The 24,784-nt window shown below is 39.2% G+C and overlaps 1 protein-coding gene across 4 annotated transcripts in view; it reads right to left on the bottom strand.

Annotated features, from left to right (window-relative positions):
• The window catches only part of mapk8ip1b (mitogen-activated protein kinase 8 interacting protein 1b), a 47,353-nt gene that overhangs the window by 19,536 nt on the left and 3,033 nt on the right, over positions 1-24,784 (bottom strand). Inside the window, exons 2-4 of one of the 4 annotated variants that reach the window (XM_082535396.1) lie at positions 19,553-19,744; positions 10,112-10,223; positions 555-812 (exon numbers count right to left, since the gene is read on the bottom strand). In XM_082535396.1, the coding sequence (XP_082391522.1) occupies positions 555-812; positions 10,112-10,144 (291 nt within the window). In that variant the 5' untranslated portion in view covers positions 10,145-10,223; positions 19,553-19,744. Of the gene's footprint in view, positions 1-554; positions 813-10,111; positions 10,224-16,204; positions 16,379-19,552; positions 19,745-24,784 lie in introns of those variants that run through there. The other 3 variants (XM_082535397.1, XM_082535394.1, XM_082535395.1) reach the window with 3 other exon arrangements.

Genomic DNA, 24,784 nt, shown 5'->3' with positions numbered 1-24,784 from the left:
AAACCCGAACATGGTTGCGCACATTTGTATGGCTACACCGCTGCTCTTTATCGATACTTTACATTTTTTAGTTCCCATTCCAAAACTAAAGCCTAAAACTACCCTAAAATGTCTTCCTTCTTAGTGCTGGTCCTCACTTAGATTGATTTACATGGACACACACACACAGACACACACAGACACGAATGGTCACGAGCTCAAGCGCCATTGAAGCAAACAGAGACGGGCACCAATAGAAAAAAAGAAATGACAGTTGAGGCTATTGTTCAGTGGAGAAAACACATCCTGTCAGAGAAGCAATTGTAGTGAATCCAGTGGTGATGTCAAGTAGGTTATCCAGTTATATTTACAATTTCAAACATAATATTTGTGCGAGAGGAGGCTCCAATATAGGTGGAGTGAAAAAACACTGAAAGAAAAACACTGAAACATTCCCACAGTCCTCCAGAATTACTCATCAATATTTGTCCACCTGCCACAAACTGTTTAACTGTGTGAGTGAATGTGTGTGTGTGTGTGAGAGAGCGAGAGGATAAGATTAATTCAGGCTATACCTGTGTGCGTGGCACGATTGGGAAGAGGTTAAGGGTCGTGGGTCTCTTGGGCCGGTAAGTATCCATGGTAACAGGTGCTGCAGGGTCCTTGGTGACTGGCGGAGTTGAAATTGCAGACGCCTTCGAGGATTCTTTGTCACCGCGGTAACCGTCAGCACCATCGATGAGGTCCAAATGCAGCATCTCTGCCTGAAGCTGGCCGACTGCTCCTAGCTCCGCCTTCCCCGACATGCTATTGGTTCCTCGTCTCACACGGCTCTGCAGGGATTGGAATAAGCCCGACATCAGTCAAGACAGGGAAGAGAGAGAGAGAGGAAGACAGTGAGAGAGAGTGTATGTGGATGGGATGAGGAGATTTAGCTAGCCAATTGGAAGCAACTCTGTCTTCAACAGGAACACATTCACTGCCAACACACAGTGCCGTTTAAAGCTGAGACGGACTATTTCTAGCATCAAGCTTTTCTACCTGACAGAATTTACCTGCAGTAATGAGGTTAGAGTAAAAACTCAATCTGCTCTGCTATTTCTCATTTTATCTTTTTACTTTTAAAGCTAAGAAACCTATTCTATTAAGAAAATTAGTACAAAAATTTCAAAACAAATTCATGATATTGACCCTGGAAACAGGAAATTGTTAAAAATATTCACGCCCCCAAAAGAAACAGATATAATACCTCTGGCCTTTCGTGCAGCACTGCAGTTGAATCAATTTGTTAATTGCTTTGATGATGAAACCTCTCAAAATCGATGACTCCGTTAGGCTAAACAATCAATTCATAAAACAAGAGTTGGAAAATTAGGCACATTTATTTACTCTAACGCTAATCATACACAGTGTGCAAGATATGAGTTTGTTGGCAAAAAAGAAGAAGAGATTCACTGCTGCTGAAACAACACACAAGCAAAGCATTTGAGAGACAGTAAGTCAGAGGGCACTGGGACAGTACAGTCTGCTTCACTTATCATCACTATCCCTGCAGCTACACATACAAAACAGACACACACACAGCACATGGCAAGTCGTTGCTAAGCCTATTATAGTCTTTAGTGCTCTCTGTTTGCCTCACATACAGAAAAACCTGTAAAAAAACAAATGCAAATAAAACAAGAACATGAACAATGTTGAACAACTGTTTTGGAGGTCTGCCACCTTCTACAGCACAATCAGAAAAAAAAGTTATTTAGAGTTATTTAAAGTTATGAATCTAAAATAATCTATTTCGTTTTTACAATTTGAGAGACATGAGCAAAAAAACAAAATGAAACAAAAACAGTATAGTTGCTCTAGAACTAAAACCTAATTAAACTTAATGCTATAACATTTATTTTTGATACTAAGTAATATAGTATTATCAAACCTTTATTTATTTATTTATTCATTTTTGTTTGTTCATTTGTTTTGTCAGTTTTAGCATCTATAAAATTTAGTTTGGATCCAAGTCATATTCTTTTTAAACATCTGTGCTAGTCCAGATTAAAGTTAACGGTGTTTTCTCTAGGCTGACTGTGGGGTGAGGCTGCAGTACTGGATCGCCCCCTCAAGGCAATGGTAGGAGAAACACTGGTGTAATTCTCAGCTGCCATACAAAACACAGTCACAGTCACCTTAAACTATTTTAGGAAACAAACCTCACAAAGGAAACTGTGAGGAAGAGAAAAAAACCCCATAATTTAATAAGCTACTGTTCTGTAAATACTTCATACACCGAGAAATCACAAGTACCAGGAATGTATTATAACCAATATCGTAAAGATTTAAACCTTTGTTGTAACAGACAGCACTCCTATTAACCGAATTTACTTGTTGCAGACTGTAAGGTAACAGTTGCTGAATGGAATGGAGGTTAATTCATTTCTGTTGGCTAAGTGTTGCCTTCAAGCACATTTGTATGCAGTGAGACACTCATCCCAGATATCCAGAGGTCTCTCACTCCCAAGAAAGAAAGAAGCCTGCCTGTCTTTGAAATAGGACTGCTATAATGGTTTGCTGAACAGCCAAAAGCTAAAGTGGAAAATGTTCATCTAATTGCATTCATACTCAGTCCACATTTATTAGACTTATATGGTTTAGTCATTTACCCATACAACTGTTTTGAATCAAAACGAGGGCAAAAGCAAGAATAAAAGCTCCTTTAAAAATACAGACATAAGCCAAACACAAAGATTGCCAAGATGCAGATATTAACTGTATATGGAGATCGGTTGTTTACTGCCGAGTATATATCAGACCATGGATTACTTTCAAAGATGATACAAGAAAGGACTGACACCAACATGTAAAAATTTAAAAATATATATATTTTCCATAATCTTAGATTGCAGACAATCATGAATTCTATGTTTGGAGTGTGAGTTTACATGTAATCTCTACTAGAGGTGTTTTTATTATTTAGTCAGCTTGATGCCAGCTGTCGTAGATCGGATGGTTGCATGTCTAATATGCTGACAATAAGTAACTGCAACAATATTTGCAATAAGCATGTTTATATGCATTTACATGTGACAGAGCCATGACTTAAGTTCATGGGAAGAGGCTTGAAGTGAGGAGGAAGAGGATATCATTGTCTTTTTTCCTATGTGTTTTCACACACATAGTGAAAACACATAGTGAAAACACATAAATAAAACAATAAAACATAGGTACGACCCTTCATATCTTATGTCTGAAGTTGCAGCCATGAATTAAAATGTTCCTCCCTGCAACTTGAACACCTACAAGTTTTCTTCCCTTCCATCTTTGGCATGCTACATATGTCTCCAGCCACATACATAAAATGTGATTAGACAGAACATCCATGTCCATCTCCACAACTGTGGCTGGGCAACATGATGGCTTACAGCTCTTATAGTGTTACTAGATTAATTCTTTATTTGTGAGAATGCATCAATTTGTTGGAAGACACAGTCACACCTTATTCAATGTATATTTATGAGTATAATTCTTTTTTAATGCCTGACTATATCTTTAATCCTTTTTTGATCATCCTGTATAGCAGGGATCAGGCACAGGGGGGATTGGGACTGCTGTTGAAGGTCACTCTAAGATAATATTAATACTGAGCAGATCTGAGATCAGTTTATTGGTGTGGCCCTCCACAACAGGTCCAGTTTCTCATGTGACCTCCTCGGTTAATTAATTGCCCACTCCTGCTACATAGCTATCTGTATGCTTATCTACCTTTCCATCCTCTTATCCACTTAATAATCTTCCATCAATCTATTATCCACCCATTTATCAAGCATCCAGCAGTCTAATGTTCTATATTCGATTCTTGTTCATTCATCCATCCATTTCAGTCTAGCTGGCATTTATCCCATCCCATCTATATACCACCTTTCATCATTCAGTCTAACAGTTATACTGTTTATAAATAACTGATGTTGTTGATGTCTTAAACCTGTGTTTTTTTCACAGCAGAGATTATGGGAAAATGATGCTTTTTTTTAATACAGTTTGATGTCAATTTTGTAAACTATGGCTAGACTTATAGTAATACCGGTGATCAAGTAGGGCACAGTTTGGGGCCTGCAGCCTTCGCTGCCTCTTCTTCCCAGCTAGTGTTGTCATGGTCACTACTGTTCATCGTTCATATGCAGTCATGATTTATCCAGCTATCTATTCCTTAAACAATCCAATTATCAATTGGTCATCTTTAATCTACAGCCATATCCAACCAACCATTTACACACACTGCAAACACCTGTAAGTGGCATGTGATGAGCAGTGAGTTTGTGTTGTAGGGCAGCAACGTCATGTCAGTGTCTGTCTGTGTCTAATAACAACAATCCTCCCACCAATATTTTTCTTTTGTCTACCCTCACTCTCCTTCACTTCACCTTTTCACCTGCTAAAAATCAATGCCTCCTAATGGAGCCTGCAAATGCTCTTCTCCTCTTCTTGTTTATGATGAGAAATTATTACTGGACTCTGAAGAGCCCTGCCCCCTGTTGCTAGGAGACAAGGGGATCAGTGACTAAGGAAATGATGCTGCCTTGAAGACGTGATGCTCTTCTTTCTCCCAATCAGAGCAGCCGGAGCAGGGGAAACACAAGGAAAGACTGAAAATGTCAAATCACCCCAAACGTACTGCTCAGCTGCAAACCGAATGCCAGAAAAATAAAATATAGAAAGAGAACATTTGAACCACGCCGACTTTGAAAGGACCTGTATGTGTTTGTCAAATCCAGAGTTTTGGCTTCACTCTGCTCTTATAAAATACAGTAAAGTATTGCATTTTATTTCATTTTTATTAACAAACGAGCAGATAGATAGATATCTATATATATATATCAATTTGGCTTAAATGAATCATGCAGGAGAGGGTCGGGCCTTGTAAGCGTCTGTTCATGTCAATGGGAATACATAAAGGTAATATCAGAACACTGCTGTCATATCAGTTGCTCTTTATTAACAGTAGCAGAGCCAAACAGGGCTTCTCCTGTTTCTGTTTGCATTGATGAAGCAGCTTCCTCTCCACTGTTACCATGTGTGGATGAGATGACGTGAGCGGTATCCATGGGGGCAGTGTGCGTGTGTGTGTTTGTGTGTGTATAAGTGCCAACACTGCATGTATTTTCAGCTTTGACATGTGCAGTAGGTGAGAGAAACACTGTTGCCATGGAAATGGGTCTGCTTCTCCACTGGTGTTTTGCTAGACCCTCTTTCACTCCCTCTCTCTCTCTCATTGCTCCATTTATTTTCTATTGCTTCCGTCCTCACTCTCCCTCAGTATATCACTCTCCTTCTACCCTTCTGGATTAAGGGGATCTGTTTCACTGATACTTATTTATACAGGTTCACCTTTAAAACATTTTTATGGGCACCTTATATTTTAAGACAATACTGTTGAAGTGCATTGCAGTGCATTACAAATATCAGTAATTAAAATAACACACAAGGGACATGACACCTTTTTATGAAGTTCAATAGCTCAGATTTTTCCAACTTTCTCTAAAAGGTTTTTCTCTTTTTGTTTCTGTAAAATAAAAAAATAAATCATTTCAAATATTTACATTAAGCAAGTGAATTTAATATAAATAAAGCAGAATCTAGACATAATACAAAGCCTTGATTCTCCATGTGTGGTAAATCTGTGTGTAGATGCTGCTTTTTGTGTGTTTTTGCAGTCACTTAAATATAACTGGCCATCCTATCTGACTCCACCCTGACATACGACATTTCAGCCATCCACACACAGCAAATGACTCCTAATCAAATCCATTCACCCTTACACTTGGGCATGAAAGCACTTCCCTTTCTCTCTCACTGATTTTTATAATGCATGTTGTCACTTTATGTCTCTCAGAAGCACTAAATATCTTTAAGTCTCATTCTGGACATCAGCTGCTCTCCATTAACCCTTCAAGAACCCTTCACAATAGCCATGTGCACACTAATTTAGATAAAAGCCCATTTTCTCTGTCTTCTTCAACAGAAGCTTCTTAACTGTGGAATAACAAGTGACTTTTGTTTCATGTTTGTGTGTTCACCACAAAAATGAATCAAAGAATCTATTTATTTACATTGTCATAAGAGCAAAAGAAGCAGAAGTTTTGTTTGAGAAGAACATTTTGGGATAAAAGCACCTAAATAGTCTAACAATTCAGGCCTATTTGGTGGTAATTTGGATTTCTTCAAAAATATACCTACAATCTTGTTGATCATGACATCTCCTCAGGCGCAGGAGTGTTGTTTTCCAGATGGCAGAGACTTTATGGGTGAAATGCACGTGGTTAGCTACAATGATTAATATCAGTTAGCTCAGCTTTTATGTCCTTTTATATTAAGTTTATATTTATTATCATATACTGTATACCCCAATAAAATGCCAGGAAATTATGGAAAAATATATATATTTTCTACCCAAGTCTAATAAAAAGAGATATAAATCAAAGAGAGATTCTGATACAGAAGGAAAAAAAACACACCCATCTGTCTCCCTGTGTTAGCCCTGCGACAGACTGGGGACCTGTCCAGGGTGAACCTTGCATCTTGCCCTGTGGTACCAGGGATACCCCCCCGCGACCCTGATAAGAATAAGCAGATGAGAATGGGTGGATCCCGTCCCATCAATTATTTGAAGTACTGTACAAAATATCTTGTTCCTACCACTATTAACACTACTTTCAATCTGTGCTTACTTCTGCCTCTGGTGGCCAATTTGGGCCTATTTTTAATCAGCCAAGCTACAGGACTGAACAAGCCCCAGAGGAGACATGGCTATGTGGTTGATGGTATACGCCTGTGGCAATGGGACTCAAAACACCTGAACTTAAAGATTAAAAGGTCAGGTGGAAAACTTCTGTCCTTATAATGTTGTTAGCCCACTGTCCATCCACCCACCGAGCAAATACCACAGTGCACACCTCTGTGGCCCCCTACTCAGGCAGGCACCACACATGTCTGGTGTGTGTGATGTTCCTTCCATGTGACCGTTCATTATTGATGAGACCAGATACATTTTCAGTCTCCCATCGGATGATGAGATCACTGATGAATTCAGCTCTGTGTGTGTGTGTGTGTGTGTGTGAGGGCTCCCTACCAAATATTCTAAAGCTGCCCTGCCTCCTCATAAATTTTTAAAACAGACTGGGCCTCTAAAACTCTGTGCACTTTAAAATGAGAAGCAAAGACAAGGCAGTGCCCCTAAGGTCTGTGATTACAGCTGAAACATAAAGAATGTCAGTCTGTTTCATCAAGCTGATTCAGTCTTTGATCCTTGCTTCTGTTTTCCATGGTTAAACATTCTACAGTGGCTACATTTGTTATTTGTCATCAGAGGTTGTTTCCTAAAAACAGCTTCCTTTAGTCTTAAGTGATGGGATTGAAGTTGGGCTCAAGACAAATATAGAACAAAAAACATGAACTGAAAGAATCAAGCTGTGTACAACTGTGGGGTGGGTGTAGTGGTTTAAAAACCTCAATGAAAATAGCAGTGGTTAAAAAATAAACACTGTGACATCTTTCTTTTTATTACTACAACCTCCCTTTGTCTGGTGTCTGTCACGATTTCATGCTGGTGACAAAAACAACAATTTCCTTTATTCTGCTAGGTGCCTTCAGTGTAAGGTTCAACACCATCTAAAAAGCAAACTGCATCCTCACTGGTGAGTCATTGCAAGATATAGAAAACACTCAGAAAATCAACACATCTTGTTACTGACTACCACAAAAGATTATACGACTCTGTCCGGTTATGTACTGTACAGCTCGGGAAACCAGCATTGTTAAATACACAATTCACTAAGCACTGGACTCAATTCCAAGCGTGTGACTGTTGTAGCTGTTATCTATCCATAAGATCGCCAAGAAATTGTTAAATTGGACATTTTGCAATTTTTCTCCTTCAACATATAGCTGCTAAAATGATCTTAGAACAAGAACAATATACTATATGCGATCTACACACTAACTATACCTTAACTTTTGAGTAACATCTAAATTTTTAGCCTAAATGGTCTCCTACAGGATCTGTACTGTCATTAGAAGAAAATTGCACAATAAGGGGATTGCATTTCTGTCCTTCTTTCTTTTTTTCTTAAATAAAACAACAGTGCAATTATTTTGCCCCCTAATCACTGGTTGACATACTGAGGAGATAAACAAGAAGCAGTGCGAGCGGATCACAATCTCCTGATTCTTATAGAACCTTAACAGCCTTAACTTTAAATTGCAAGTTTCGACCAGTTCCTTGCTCCAAAAGAAAGTTAATCTTCTTAGACTAGATATGTAAAATGATGTATGTATGCCAAATGCTTTGCTCTAAAACAAACATGCTTAGATGTCCAAAAGTGAAGATGCTTGGCCATAATGGACAATATAACATTTGGAGAAAAATAAACAAACCCTAATCACCCCATATCAATTATAACACCATGGCAGAGAAATGAATGACTGTACTTTGCTAAGGCTTGGCCAACACTGGCACATGCAACCGGACAGTGATCACAACAACAGAAGCAAATCTACAATAGAAAGACTGAAAACGTATGGCCCAGTCCAAGTCCAGACGTCAACCCAACTGAATTGCTGTAGCACAGCAAAATCCCGCCAACTGCAATGAACTGCAGGTATATGGTAAATTAGACCAAAGGACACGAGATTTCCAAATGGAGGGGAGTGACATTACTAGGACCAGTGAGCTGTCTCTTCCAGCAGCAAAACAGTTTGTTTGCGCTTCCTGAGAGTGACAACACGTGAGATTTGTTGTTGGCTGCGCTGTGAGATTTGTCTTTTTTGCCATCCATGGGGCCATTTTGGATTCTGCGAGGCTCTTCAAGGAGATGAGTCATCTGTCTTCACACACATAGACACTTCCAGCAAAAAGTGCTCACATTCAGCAATGTGAGCTATAATTAGCTCCCAGGATAGCAAGACAAGAAAAAAAGAGTACTGTGTGAAAGAGTACTGGCTTTTAAAACCCCAAAATATTCCCACCACTCTGCATTATTAGAGTCATTTTTGTCCCATCAGTCAAGTCACTGCCTCACTAAAATGATAAAATATAACTCACAGAAATAATGAAAAAGGAAAAGAAAGATAGAATCTTATTTACTCACACAAATGCCCTGTGAAAAGCCTCTCGCCCTCTAGTTGCCTTGGTTACAGCAGTAGAGTTAAATAGAAGATGATGATCTGACAGAATAACAAATTTAACTCTATTTATTTTCTCCTTCAGCACCACTCCACTACTATTTCTCTTATAGTTACATGTATATATTCCTTACTCAGTTCTGTTAGTGACCCCCTCATTTCTATTCTTAAAAACAAAACAAAATAAAAACTCCCAAAAAAAAACTCTTGGTGGATTTCAACAAACAGTAAAAAGCTCAGAGTGAATTATTTAGATGCCCAGGATGGATCGGGGCAATCGCATGTGATCACATTCAAAGTTCTTTCAGCGAGCGCCTCCGACACCGTCTGTCAGGCCTGTCTGCCTCGGGCTCCTGTTCTCTGCTGGCAGGAAGCTGAATGCAGCAGCTGTTCATTACAAAACACTACAGAGAGGAGAGACTGACCCTTAGCTGTACTCAAACTTTGACAGAGTGTCACCGAAAGGAGGCAAGCCCAATTTTTGAAGGATCGCATGATGAGTTTGACGAATAACACTGGAGGTTATGCATGAGTGGAACGTACAATACGATATAATTTTTTTTTTAAAACTTTGTTAGATAAAGTTAAAAGGCTTTGGTGTACGATCATTTTGACCTTGTTTGTCAGCGGCCTTTTCAAGTGGACGACCATCTGATGTAACTTAAAAGCTTCCCAAGACACTCAGAAAGTTCCCAAAGTCCCACCACAAAAATAATGTCATAATCTTTGCAGGAGGACTCACGAATGCTTTCTATAAATGACAAATAGCATACACAAACAATTTGAACCTCCAACCCAGCTTTACATAACTCAGCGGATCCTCTAGTATACTGCAGCTCTCATTCAGAGCTGCTGATTATTTTTTTCACCAGCAGCTGATAAAGAATAACTTGAAGATGAACACTACATCTGCAGCTATGACAAGACATCTGCCAAGAAGCAGCTCTTCATGGGGCCATCCTACCTTTATATCTGGGCCATTGCAATTGAGGCTCATCCCACACTCATCTGTGATCTCTGTGATTTCGGAGAGGTCGTCGTCCTCAAATTCATCAAGGCTGATGTCATGGGTCAACCTGAGTGAAAGGGTAGATTAGGGTGAGAGGGACAAGAAGAGGATAGCGCATAGATGAGTCATATATATTTAAAAAAAAAAAAAATATATATATATATATATATAATCCTCAAGCCATAGTACATCTCAGAATCTCTTGTTGACCCAGTTATTTGTATCTCCTATGCTCAGTCCAATGACAATTTGAATATAGGTCGCTATAAATGACCAAAATATAACAAGCATAGGCATCTACATTAATACTTATAAGAGATAAACAGATCTAAAGCTATTGTTTTGTGTCATAGTACTGTTCCTAACAAATGGAAACATGGCGTTTGACTCTTATACCACATAGTTTTATACACTTCACTCAGACCTCTAAAGGATTTATATTTAGTATTAAAGCACTTACTAAATGTTTCAAGCACTGATTTCAGGCAGATCTAAATCAAGCACTACCTGCTCGTTTAGAGCAGAAAACAATGAGCATCCAGGATTTTATCGGCCTGTTTTATTTTGTGAATATCTCCATCTGCTGTTTGTAAAAGTGATTTTCTTTTGGCACCACTACACTTCATTCATCACAAGTGGGACTAAAATTAATACACACAGCATAACTCTTTTTCTTCTCCTTCTCATACTTTGTCAGTGACAATGAGCTATAGGGTGATTATTCAAGGAAAGTAATGTATTACACATAATTCATTATAATGTATCATGCTACTTATTTAAAGAAGGTAATGCCTTACACCACTTGTAGCATTACCTTTGGATTACTCGTTGGATTCACTGTCACATAAAGCCACCGCTGGCAAAAATGCAGAATAGGAAACTAAGAAAAGTGAACTTGTGTTTTGCAGAGAAGTACAAACGTCTTGAATGCTCCTGCAGCAGAAAGGGAAATGTACGGTCCTGCTCTCTGTGGCAGGATTCAATTAACATCCAGTAAACAATGGTTCAGTTTTCCCCATCTGCAATTATGGCTGCATGTTGTCCCTTTACCCTGCAGCCTCCGGGCATAACAGACTGAGTCAGAGCAAAATGTTATTTGAGATGCAAGACAAAGACGACAGAGCATGGGAGCAAGCCGTCAAATAAACCTTGTAAACCTGTGCAGCTACCATCCCCCCACTGATGCATCATGGTAATGTCATTTCTGACTGCTAGCGTGAGTGTACATACAGCTATTACAGTCTTTAGCCATCACATGTCAGAGGATGGGAATAGAAAGTTAAATAGCCTGAGAAAAAGCATCTGTTACCTCCATAATGAAGCCCTGAAGGAGGTGGGAGATACAGACTGAAGGAAGGACAGAACAAAGTGAACAAAAGAAAAGAAGACAATGGGAAAGTAAAAAAAAAAAAAAGGAATACATGTAAAATAAAAAACTTTTTACAACACAGCTATACACAGTGTATGTGAGTAACTTAGATGACCTTAAATAAAACTACTTGTACTGGTATTTTCATTTTTAGGCAATTTGTGGTGAGGAAATATTGATTTACATCATCATTATCCTTAAATCTTTTTCTGACACTAAAACCTATATATCATAGGTTAATGATTTTATTCTGACTAACCTATAGGTAAAAATACCTAAATTTAAAATGATGAAATAATGTTAGCTTGTTAGTTTGTCCAATTACGTTTGAGCACTTGGGGGAGTGTGTAGAAAACTGGCAATAATTCCTCAACAGTTAATGCAGTACTTTTGGAAACCCACTCAATTAAAGCCAAAATTCTGAACTTTAATCACATCTTAATTGTTTGGTTTGAAGCACCCTGTGGTGGTGTACAGGGGCAAATACAAAATGTTAATAATGTTAGTCCTGCAACAGGTTGACAACCTGTCCAAGACAACCTGTAACCCTGGGCTATTTCACCACAGGTTTGCATATATTATTAAACTACAACTGAGGAAAAGTTATCAAATACCAGACTGAATATGCCCTCTGACCAAAGCTATCAAAAAACAACATTTTAACTGGTTTAAATTGCAAGTTTTGAGCAGTAATCCGGGCTTTTCAAGGGATATTATGAAACGGTGAGTCTACAGAGTTATAAGTGAGAGGGACTGAGTCCATAACAATTAAGTCAACAGTGAGAAAAGTGTGAAGATGGAGAGAGTCATGGAGGGAGGTGGGAAAAAGAAATAATTTAAAAAATAAACCTCTTTGTCTGCAGCCAAAGAGAAATCCCAACAGACTCTATACCACAAAGCAAATTACATTGTCACACGTCGAGGTTCACAGGGTGAAGGGTTGAACAGTTCTCAGATAAGATGGGCTGCACGGGTCACATCGCAGTTAAATAAAAACGGAATGCAATTATTTGCAAATCTTATAATCCCACATATTTTCTTCAAAGTAGAAAACAGATAACTTTTTGAATTTGATGGCAGCAACAAGTATCACAAAAGTTGAGACAGGGGAAACAAAAACCTGTAAAACTATGTGGTAGTAAAACAAAACATCTGGCAACAGGTGAGTAACATGATTGGGTATATATATAAAAAAATAATAAATCTTGTGGCGGTAGAGTCTCACAAGCAAAGAAGGACACAGGTTCCCCAATCTGCAAAAAAACTCCAGATATAAATTCTGCAACAATTTGTTACTCAGTATAAAATTGTCACAACTTTGAATATCTCATCATCTACAGTATATACAGTAACATCATGAAAAGATTCAAAGAATCAGTAATGGGTGCTTGTGATCAAAACAGCATCCCAACTTTTCTAAAATTGGAGTTGCAAATGCACTCATTTAACAGTTGATTAGGTACACTCAGCTAAAGCTAAGACGATAATACAACAGTTCTCCAATAAATCCTCCCTTCATCAATGTTAAGTTTTCAGTTCAGTGGAAATTTTGCTAAAGAATTTTATTAGGTAGTAGAATAAATTATTATGAATCATGTATTTTTTGCCTAAGCATTATAAATGGGATAAGCAGTAGAAACAGCTGCCAGTTTCACACAATCCAATCAGCAGCTGTCCATTTATGGGCTCAAATTGTGGTCATAAATATTTTGTATGTGTAAATCAAATGCATATTTGTGTACTGAGTTTTGTAACATGGTAAACCAAAATATCTGAAAGTTTTGTGTTTGTGCATCTACAGATGAGAATTTGTGTGTGTGTAAAAAAGATTTACACGAGTTACAAAATGTTTTGTTAAGATCTGGTTACAGATACAAAGCAAAAAACTACGTGTAAACCTCTGCACTCAGGTTTCCTGGCTGCGTGTGGATTTCAACTTAGAAGTACAAATTTTGACCTGATTTTTCTTCCTTTCAGCTGATTGGTCAATGTCATGTCAATTACAAATTTGACAATCCAATCAGACAACAGATGGGTTTGGCTGTTGGAGTGATGCTTTACTGAGCTTCAGGTCCTGGAAGAATAAATGCCCTTTTACATGCCAGCCCACCATTTTCCTTCATCACCAAGAAGGAAAACAGTCTGTGTGTGTCTGAGTTCGGTCACAGGTTTTTTGTGTCACAGGTTTACGCGTTTATGCAGAAACCTCCAGTATGGGCTACTCCAGAGCCTTTTCAACAGCGCTGCAGACCTCGGGGGGAAAGCTGTGGAAATGACACAGTCTTCACTAGTGGGGATAGTTACAAAGCTTTCTTCGTTATGAATTAGCGATACATGTTTTTGTTGGATATTTGAAGATAAAACAACACAAACTCTTGTAGAGGACATAAAGTCAGATACAATTTTTATACTTTTATACTTTTATACAATTTTTATACTCAAATACAATATTTTTTTAAACACTAACAACTGAATTTAAAATTCACCTTCCTGAAATTGAATTTGTATTTTTGAAAATTGTAATATTAATAGATTGAATTCTATTTAAATGTGTACACTGATCAACAGGAAGTTTGCTGGACCAGATTATCTAGGCAGTACTTGATGTGGTAAGAAGACTGTCATTGTTCCATAGTGCCACAAAAGTATACAGTGTTTGGATTGATCTTAATCAGTATGTAATGGTAAGGTTTTGACCCCCAGCCCACTGACACAGTCCAGCTCTATCGACCTTTCAACATATGTCTGCAAACACTCGATGCACCTTTGCTAGCTTTGCCTTGAGGCAACTGTTGTTGTGGTTTGGCAATGAATAAATACAACTGAAAACAAATGGAATTCCCTTGGGATTATATTCCTGCACTATGTATACTCATCATCTCGCTACACTTACAACCTTACCAGCGATCAATGCAGGCTGACTCAGCAGACTGCTTGGGCTGTCCAGGTCAGAGATTCCTGTGACACATTTACTGTGTCATCATTACTGAAAGTGAAACATGGCAAATAGGGTCAAGATGTAGTAACAACCGGCCGACATCAACATCATCACCATGACACAGCAGAGAAAACCAAATAAATTCAGCAACATCTCACACAGGACGGGACTCGGGATTCGACTTGGAAACTAAAGGCTTCATATTTTGGCAAAGTTTAGAAAGAACAATTCAAAAGTAGTTCTGTAATAAAAAAGAACACATTCAAGGATTGAAAATTGACTAATATGTCTCAAAACATAAATTTCTCTCTACAACATGTCAAAAAAAACTTAAGTTCACCTCTCCTTGGCTGATTTGAGCATTTCCTGCTCAGATCTGTGATTTTGATCCCATTCTCAGCACATTTTATCTTTCTGCTGAGATTATTTAATTTGATTATTCGCTTTAAGTGATGTGGGTTTTAAACTGTTCAGCTTTTAAACGGTCCCTGAAGACAAGTCCCATCAGCTCATGTTGTAAAACAACTTCAGATTGTAACAACACTGCAGGACGGATGTTTCAGTTTTATATCGCTAAGGATGTGGGACAAACTGCAGCATTATTGTAACAGCAGGTGGTGACAGGGCAGCTTGCTGCCATGTTTGTGTCTCCTCGGCCTGTCTCTCTGCTTGTGTTAATGAAGGGCAGAATGACCTCACGCTCAGGCCATGATGTGCTTGGCCAGCTCAGTAATATATAAATATCTCTATATATGTATGTATATAAGAAACAACCCAATATAACCCTGATAGAACTACATTTATCTAAGGCTTGCTTGCAAATTCACAAATGGCAAACAAGGTCAAATACGGGTATTTTCCTTTTAACTCTTTTTTATGTTGATCTGAATTTGATATAATCTCTGTGATAAAAAGACATTTTGCAGTTTATCATAAAGGAAGGTCACACAGCAGTGAGAAGACGACTTCTGTTAATAGAAAGAGATAAGAAAAATATGCAGAATGGAATTAAATCTCCTGACAAAGAGCAATGAGAAATAAATAGTGCTTCTATATCTTTTATTACAGTGAAAACAGGAAAACCATGCTCCCCACATAATACTTTTCTTAAATGCTACGATCACATGTGTTTCTGTGTTGTGTTGCTCTGATCGTGCTATTCTACCTTTCAGCCCAGTATTTAGTCATCACAGCAGCTCCAACTATACTCTTTTCCCTTCCTTACTCACGTTTACACTACCACTAGGAATTATGAGGCTGCATGCTCTCTGTCATTCATTAGCTTCGCCCTCCTGCAAGGACAGGAGCACAATCAGGACCGTCCCGTCCAATTCAACAGATCCAAGTACAATCACCCTCTTCTCCATCATCAGCTGCATGAAAACAAACTCTGAAGACAACAATCCGTCTACACAGTGCTTCTCCTACACCGGCAGTTCCACTGTAATACACATGCAGCAGGATAACATGTGATTGCCTCTATGGTCCTATTTTTGGTCATCATAAGGCAGCAACCTCCGCTGCACGTTCTACCTCTCTTGTTTAGGTACAAACGTACACACAGTCATATAAAGGCGATCTCCTTCAAGGGCATGCTGTACCGAGGAGATGCCAAATAGCAAGAAGAAGAAACATTAGCAGTTACACACTTGCAAGGTCACACACAGCCATGTTGCTGCATGCCAATAAACTGAAAAAAGAAAAAACAAGAGAGAGAGAGAGAATAAGACAGATGTCCTACCATTTCTCCCACTGGTCCTCCATCCAGCCCTCTCCTCCTTCCCCTCCCGAATCCATGCTGTAAGTGAGGAGGGCATCCACAGTCAAGAGGAGAGGAGGAGAAGAAGGAGCAAGAGGGTTAGAAAGTGAAAGAGGCAGTGAGGGAGGCAGAGAGGGAGGAGCGAGTGTAGGAAGAGAGCTGGGGGAGAGGGAGAAGGGGAGCAGCTCGTCCAGGGTCGATGGAAGCGGCGTCTGATTCAGAGCCCGGCTGCTGCTGCTGCTCATTGGGAGGGAAGCGAGATGGATGGAGGATTTTTTTCCCCCCAAAGAGAGGAGCTGAAGCCACCAGAGAACAGTAGTATTATATAACCCTCTTTCTCTCTCCCTCTCTCTGATGTTTACTCAGATTTACTATGCCAATGCTGGAAACTGCTGGTGTTAGCAGATCATCTAACAACACGGGAAGTCCAAACAGGAAAAACATCAGCACAGGAGGACACTCCTCTCTCGCTCTCTCTCTCTCCTCTATCTGTGTAAAACACGGTCACCCTCAATTATTCATGGGGCTCATTGATCACAGAAGACTTCTAATTTTCCCTTTTCCATCGCTCTTTTTCCCTATTCATCTTCTTAAAAGAAGATTCTAGCTTATCATCATTCATGAAACTACTGCACTCAGTGCTGAGATCTGGCAGCATGGCGACAGTGACAAAATAAGAAGGCTGACAGGCCATAAAGCAAACGTAGACAGGTGCCCAAACAGTCACACGGTATATTCAGATAGTCTGCAGCACTTATCGTAAAAGACGTCATTCCTTTATGTCTGTGAAATTTCTGACGCAAAAAAGATGTTGTTGTGTGATGTATTGCTGTATTATTTCATAAATAATAATACTGTTATTAGTAAAATTTTAAAATTTCACTTCAACAAAACCTCTGACTAAACAATACAGGGAGTGCAGAATTATTAGGCAAATGAGTATTTTGTCCACATCATCCTCTTCATGCATGTTGTCTTACTCCAAGCTGTATAGGCTCGAAAGCCTACTACCAATTAAGCATATTAGGTGATGTGCATCTCTGTAATGAGAAGGGGTGTGGTCTAATGACATCAACACCCTATATCAGGTGTGCATAATTATTAGGCAACGTCCTTTCCTTTGGCAAAATGGGTCAAAAGAAGGACTTGACAGGCTCAGAAAAGTCAAAAATAGTGAGATATCTTGCAGAGGGATGCAGCAGTCTCAAAATTGCAAAGCTTCTGAAGCGTGATCATCGAACAATCAAGCGTTTCATTCAAAATAGTCAACAGGGTCGCAAGAAGCGTGTGGAAAAACCAAGGCGCAAAATAACTGCCCATGAACTGAGAAAAGTCAAGCGTGCAGCTGCCAAGATGCCACTTGCCACCAGGTTGGCCATATTTCAGAGCTGCAACATCACTGGAGTGCCCAAAAGCACAAGGTGTGCAATACTCAGAGACATGGCCAAGGTAAGAAAGGCTGAAAGACGACCACCACTGAACAAGACACACAAGCTGAAACGTCAAGACTGGGCCAAGAAATATCTCAAGACTGATTTTTCTAAGGTTTTATGGACTGATGAAATGAGAGTGAGTCTTGATGGGCCAGATGGATGGGCCCGTGGCTAGATTGGTAAAGGGCAGAGAGCTCCAGTCCGACTCAGACGCCAGCAAGGTGGAGGTGGAGTACTGGTTTGGGCTGGTATCATCAAAGATGAGCTTGTGGGGCCTTTTCGGGTTGTGGATGGAGTCAAGCTCAACTCCCAGTCCTACTGCCAGTTTCTGGAAGACACCTTCTTCAAGCAGTGGTACAGGAAGAAGTCTGCATCCTTCAAGAAAAACATGATTTTCATGCAGGACAATGCTCCATCACACGCGTCCAAGTACTCCACAGAGTGGCTGGCAAGAAAGGGTATAAAAGAAGAAAAACTAATGACATGGCCAACTTGTTCACCTGATCTGAACCCCATTGAGAACCTGTGGTCCATCATCAAATGTGAGATTTACAAGGAGGGAAAACAGTACACCTCTCTGAACAGTGTCTGGGAGGCTGTGGTTGCTGCTGCACGCAATGTTGATGGTGAACAGATCAAAACACTGACAGAATCCATGGATGGCAGGCTTTTGAGTGTCCTTGCAAAGAAAGGTGCCTATATTGGTCGCTGATTTGTTTTTGTTTTGTTTTTGAATGTCAGAAATGTATATTTGTGAATGTGGAGATGTTATATTGGTTTCACTGGTGAAAATAAATGATTGAAATGGGTATATATTTGTTTTTTGTTAAGTTGCCTAATAATTATGCACAGTAATAGTCACCTGCACACACAGATATCCCCCTAAAATAGCTAAAACTAAAAACAAACTAAAAACTACTTCCAAAAACATTCAGCTTTGATATTAATGAGTTTTTTGGGTTCATTGAGAACATGGTTGTTGTTCAATAATAAAATTATTCTTCAAAAATACAACTTGCCTAATAATTCTGCACTCCCTGTACTACTGTTTATTTGTTTTCACCAACTGGAACATTTTTTCTGAAAACATGTAGGGGCATTCCCATTTTGGACATCCCAACTTTTGACAAGGAAGTTCTTAAAATTCGCTCTCACTAGCGTTTCAGTTTTATTTTCAGTTGTGAGCATTTAGGTTAGGAAATCACAATGAGTTCCAATATGGTTTTACCATGTTAAAGACACGTTACAAAGTTCCATTCCCTTATTTTCCAGGGTGCCCGTTTACCTCTCATGTTCTAGGGATGTAGCATTTCTCTAGTCGAGAATAAATCTACAGTCTGCTTTTCACAGTCTTTTATAGCTTCCCACTTGATGTTATCCCACCACTGTCGCTGCTGTGAAACCCTTTTGATATTGCTAATGCAAGCATAATAGGATGGTAAAAAGTGCAGGTCAGTGCATAAATGTAAAGGACACAGGGTGAGAATTACCTGACATTCATTGCGCAAAAATTAAAAGATTACTTCATTACTAAACTGGCCAAGCTTTCACAATTTTACAATTGTTTTTCTTTCCTTAAAAAACCCCCCATTGTTTTGCTGTAAGCAGAATGTCTGTAAATTGAAGCTAAGAAATAGCCTCAGTAAATGTATATGCAATCATATTCTCATTAGCCGTGTGGCTGAAAACTTCATTTTAACACACAGCTGTAGATCATAATACCAGTTTGCATGGACTGTAGATAAAATATGCATATAGTTGTTTCCACTTTGGTTTTTTGAAACCAAAGAGGTGTCTCTAAATTTGAAATGATTGGATGGATGAAAGAACTGCCAGGTATATATAAATGCCTTAATGCACCTTTAAGACTGATTGTCTGCATGATCAACTCGGTCACCTATAACATCTCCAGGTTTCTGGTTTCGATCCTCAACCCGCTGGTGGACAGCTCTGAACACCACATCCAGAACACCCTGGATTTTGTTGAGAAGGTGAGAGATGTCATTATGGAGGCAGATGAAACCATGGTCTTGCAAGACGTTACATCTCTCTTCACGTGCATCCCAGTCACGGAAGTGTTGGAGGTAGTCTGTAAGAGATTACAGGATGACACCAACCTCAGCAACAGGACCACTCTCAGCATCGACCAAGTGTGTTTGCTTTTGGAACTGTGTCTTCATTCCACCTACTTCACATACAAGGGTCAGTTCTACAGGCAGAAACATGGGTGTGCCATGGGCTCCCCAGTTTCACCCATCGTGGCCAATTTGTACATGGAAGAAGTTGAAAAGAGGGCTTTGCTATCCTACCCTGGAACACCACCAAGCCATTGGTTCAGATATGTGGATGACACCTGGGTGAAAATTAAATCTCAGGACGTACCACAATTCACGGATCACATTAACTCAGTGGACTGACACATCAAATTCACCAGGGAGGATATGAAAAGTGGCAGGTTAGCCTTCTTAGACTGTGAGATTTCCATCAGTAATGGGGGACATCTAAAAGCTGACGTGTACCGTAAACCTACACATACAGATCAGTATCTAAGGTTTGACTCTCATCATCCACTGGAGCACAAACTGGGTGTCATCAGGACGCTACAACACAGATCGAACACCATCCCCACTGACACAGCGGCCAGGGAGGCAGAAGAACAGCACATCAAGAAGGCCCTGAGTAAATGTGGTTATCCCAGCTGGACTTTTGTCAAAGCTGGAAAGGCATCTAAAGAAAGCTCCAGCCGATCCAGGAGAGAAGGACAACCGCTGCCCAAGCGAAAACCTGTAGTGATCCCATAGGTGTCAGGAGTATCTGAGCAGTTGAGACGCATTTTTTCTAAACACCGGGTCACTGTGGCTTTTAAACCCCAAAACACGCTGCGCCAAAAACTGGTCCACCCCAAGGATCGGGTCCCCCGACACAAACAGAGTAACATAGTGTATGCTGTTAAGTGCCAGGAGAATTGCCAGGATTTATACATCGGGGAAACCAAACAACCTCTGGTGAAGCGGATGGCACAACACAGAAGAGCTACCTCGTCAGGCCAGGACTCTGCAGTCTATTTACACCTACAGTCCAGTGGACACTCTTTCAAGGATGAGGATGTTCACATCCTGGACAGGGAGGAACGCTGATTTGAGCGCGGCGTCAAGGAGGCCATTTATGTGAAAAGGGAAAGACCATCTCTGAATCGAGGAGGGGGCCTAAGGGTACATCTTTCGCCATCTTACAATGCTGTGATTGCAGCCATTCCCCAACTCTCTGTGAATGGTACTCATGGCCATTGATCAGTGGTCTTTGATCAGTGGGTTTTGGTCAGTGGTTGTTGATCAATGGTCATGAGAATTTGCATAATTAAGATTAAGGAACTGACCTCCCAGCCCATTGTTCCTCAGTGGGCTGGTTTCAGTCATTATGCGAATGTACTGTTTATAAGATTGGGGAAACCTGCAGTCAGCTGAGACTCAAGAAGTCACTTGGATGAGTGCTGAAACGTTTCTCCCAAATGCTACGTCCAGATGAAAAGAATCAACTTTTGGAGGTTTTCTTTCCTGGATGATTGAAAATGCATCAAGACCTACCATAGGTAAAACAGACACCTTGTCATAACTCTTTCACCATCTTGGTGAAACCAGATGTCACAAGCGAAGCAGGGATCTTTTAGAAAAACTAAGGGAACGTTAGCAACTTATCTTTCTCTAAATATAACTGTAACTCCTAAATTAGGTTTTACTTGTGCTGTACTTGCTTTTAAAGAGAGAGAGAGTGACAGAAAAAGAAGAGCGAGAGAGGGTCCTGTACTGTATAAACAGAACGGAGTGCTGTCAAGTCAAACATGCATTGTTAGCAGAAATGAGACACAGCAGTAAATGATCATCCACTGGGAACAGCAAGCAGGGCAATTACTGTCCACTAGCTCCTACTACAGGTGAAATTCAAATCAACCAACATTAAAGCTGCAAATGAAAAGGTGAAAGTAGAGAAAGAGGGTCAATGGATAAATGACTCAAACACTTTTGTGGATTTATAATTAAGAGATTACTGATAAACTTTTGATTTTTAAGTAATTTGGGGAAAAAATGGAAAGATGTGCCTACGAGTTCTGATTCCTCGGGACATAAGTCATGCAAAATGCAAGAGTATGGGTGGGCAATATAGCCTCCAAATTAAATCACAATGATTCAAGAAAAAACTAGAAAAAATCCTGAACAACATTTAACTGATGTTTGCAGCAACATTTACAAGAGAAATGAAGGGCCTTTTCCAACTTTCTTTACCAGAGAGCTAGTGTCCCTGATGACACACTACCTAATTTGAAATGTAAATCTACTGAAACAAGGTGGCAGCAGCAGCATTATAGCAACAGTAGTGACACAGCACAAGTCAAATGTAAGCATAAAAGTACTGTTGTCAATGTTAATTTTAAGTAAAAATATAATATGACTGCTTAACGCTGCAGTTAAAGTAACTTAATGATGCAACTCTTCTGCTTTTGCATTATTGTCACATATTAAAATTGAAAAATATTTTCTATTATGGATGCTGAATTTGGATCAACCTTTTTAACCAACTGCACAATGCATCCTTTCGACCATGAAAGAGCATCAGTAATTGTATTTGAAATTTCACAAACTGCTAGCCAGCTAGGGTCCTCCTTGGCATAGTAAATCTGAGTAAACATGATCTACAGTGAGCTGGAAAGGCATATCTAACCAGAGCCTGAGGAACGAGAAAAGCTCTCGCCACTTTATCTCACTACGGCTGTAGAGCAGAACAGGCAAATACCTGTGGAGTTCATTCAACGGATTGGAAACTTATTAGCAAGGCAGTTGATTATTTCTTTATTATTTATAATGTGGTTAGTGTATATGCTATTATTTAATAATTCATGAAATTTGTGAGTGTGCTCAACAACATTTAAAATATGTGCACACATGATCTGCCTCGCTGCCACAAATACAATCTAATTCTGAGGGAAACATCCCTAATTATTTTAAACATAATCATGTGTAAAGACTTTTCCTTCAGTTTATGCTAACATCATTCAAAGTATTATCCTTCTTACTTAATCCTGAAATATATGTTATCATAGCTGGCAATACTGTTGTGAAATCAGTTTCTTCCACAGGTTACAATCCTTGCTGTAACGTTACTAGACTATTCGACAACCACCCTAACATTTCAATCTGTGTTTTGTGAGCAAATTTTAATGTTAACATTTTAATTTAAAATTATGCCAGTATGTCAGTGTTTTAAAATACCTTTTAATAAAGGAGTCTGTTTAAGTACAGTACATAGGATAATAATTGTGGTTTGGTAATGAATTGGGCATGGAGACTCGTATAATCCTACTGGTACCAACTTCTAAATTTCTGGTATCATGACATCCCTAGAACAAACTCCAGCTGCCTTCTACTTATGTTCTTTAAACACGAAACAGATGAATGATGACCTACAAAGGTATTTTCCGTGCCCTTAAGGTGGAAACTTTTATGAGCAATATTGGAAATGACAGCCAGTTTAATGAAATACATAACAAAAACTACTGGCAACTGGCAACACACCTGAGTTGCCAATTTCAAAATCTTACGTAGTCCCGTTTTCAAGTTTTTGCATTCACAAGATTTTCAGAAAGCATACTCTGACCATGAGGTCAAGATCACTGACATTCAAACTTATCCAAGGTTTTTAGTAGATGCACCTATGGCATCAATTTGAAAATCCTACGTATCTTTGTTCTCGACTTATTACATTCACAAACTTAGATGTCCACTCCACCCGCCTTGTCCATCTGTCCAACGGGGTGATGACAATACCTTTATTTCAGCTCCAGTTGTTGCTAACAGAGTGAAAGTTCCAGCTTAGACAAGTTAACCAAATCAAATTAATGCTACTGTATGATAAACCAATCAAATAACTTACTAGAACTCTCAAACCCTATTCACAGAAAGCTATTTTATAACTCTAACAAGTGATTACAGTTAACTTGCACCTGTTGAGAAAGACAGGCATTACCTGATCCATCAACAGGGATCTCAGCTGGCTGATGTCTAATGAGTTTTTCCCTTAAAGCACCCTAGAGTAGTCTGCAATCCTATACTGTTGTTCTGCTTCATATCTTCTTAATTATGCTTAACTACGCACACTTGCACAGATACAGATTTCCCACTACGCCCTCTTGTGCCACAAGTGAGTTATGTGAATAATGCATGGCAGGTAATTTTAAAACAAAAGTTCACATAAATGTATAGCCCAGCCCTCACCACACCACTCCCTCTAAAATGAAAAAATACAATCCAGGTTTGAGACTTCCTGAACACCTAATTTCACATTAAATATTACAGGATAGCTGAAGATTAAATTCTGTTTGGGGATGACTAGTTGAAAGGTCTAATTATTTTATGCAGCCTTTATAAGTTTTTTAGTTTTCCTTTTTTTGTAGACTACATTGTGCAGCATTTTGCTGTCCATTGCTTAATATCAGTTACAATATGACTGCCGGTTTCCCGAACATTTCAACAGTTTCTCTTCATCTCCAGGATGAACATAAAAAGGATGTTCAAATGCAGAATTCAACATCACTTTAGACTATTTTTTTAACTCTGCTGTCACGGCTCATTGTCAGCTTGAATATCATTAACACCACATGCCACAGTTTACACACGTTCTACCAAAGCTGCCTAACAGGAAAACGTTTCGTTGTTGTTATAGTGCACAGTGTTTATAACAACCACATCATGAGTTGTAAAACTCTTACTAGATAAGAACTGATATGAATTTAGAGATTCAGATTTCCATTATCAAGATCACTTATCGATTAGTGTCCTTATCGATTCTCCTGTCAATTGTCATTGGGTTGAGAGTCACCACCAGCAGCCAACACATCAAAGACATCACATTTGTGGGAAATAACTGTATGCTGTGCGGTCAAATGTTTGTGCATGCTGGAGGCTCTGATTAGTGTTGGGGTCATTACTTAAAAGTCAAAAGATGTATTACTACTCATTATGTTACTTTCACTATTCTCTGTAAAATGACATGAAAAATCATTGTCTCATAATTTACCAGTTAACAATAAAAACCTATAGGCTACAGGCCAACATACCAACACAAACCCCTATTCTAA

This window comes from Aulonocara stuartgranti, assembly GCF_965226115.1.
Source record: "Aulonocara stuartgranti genome assembly, chromosome: 1".
Taxonomy (NCBI): Eukaryota; Metazoa; Chordata; class Actinopteri; order Cichliformes; family Cichlidae; genus Aulonocara; species Aulonocara stuartgranti.
This window is presented reverse-complemented; position numbering and strand designations above follow the sequence as displayed.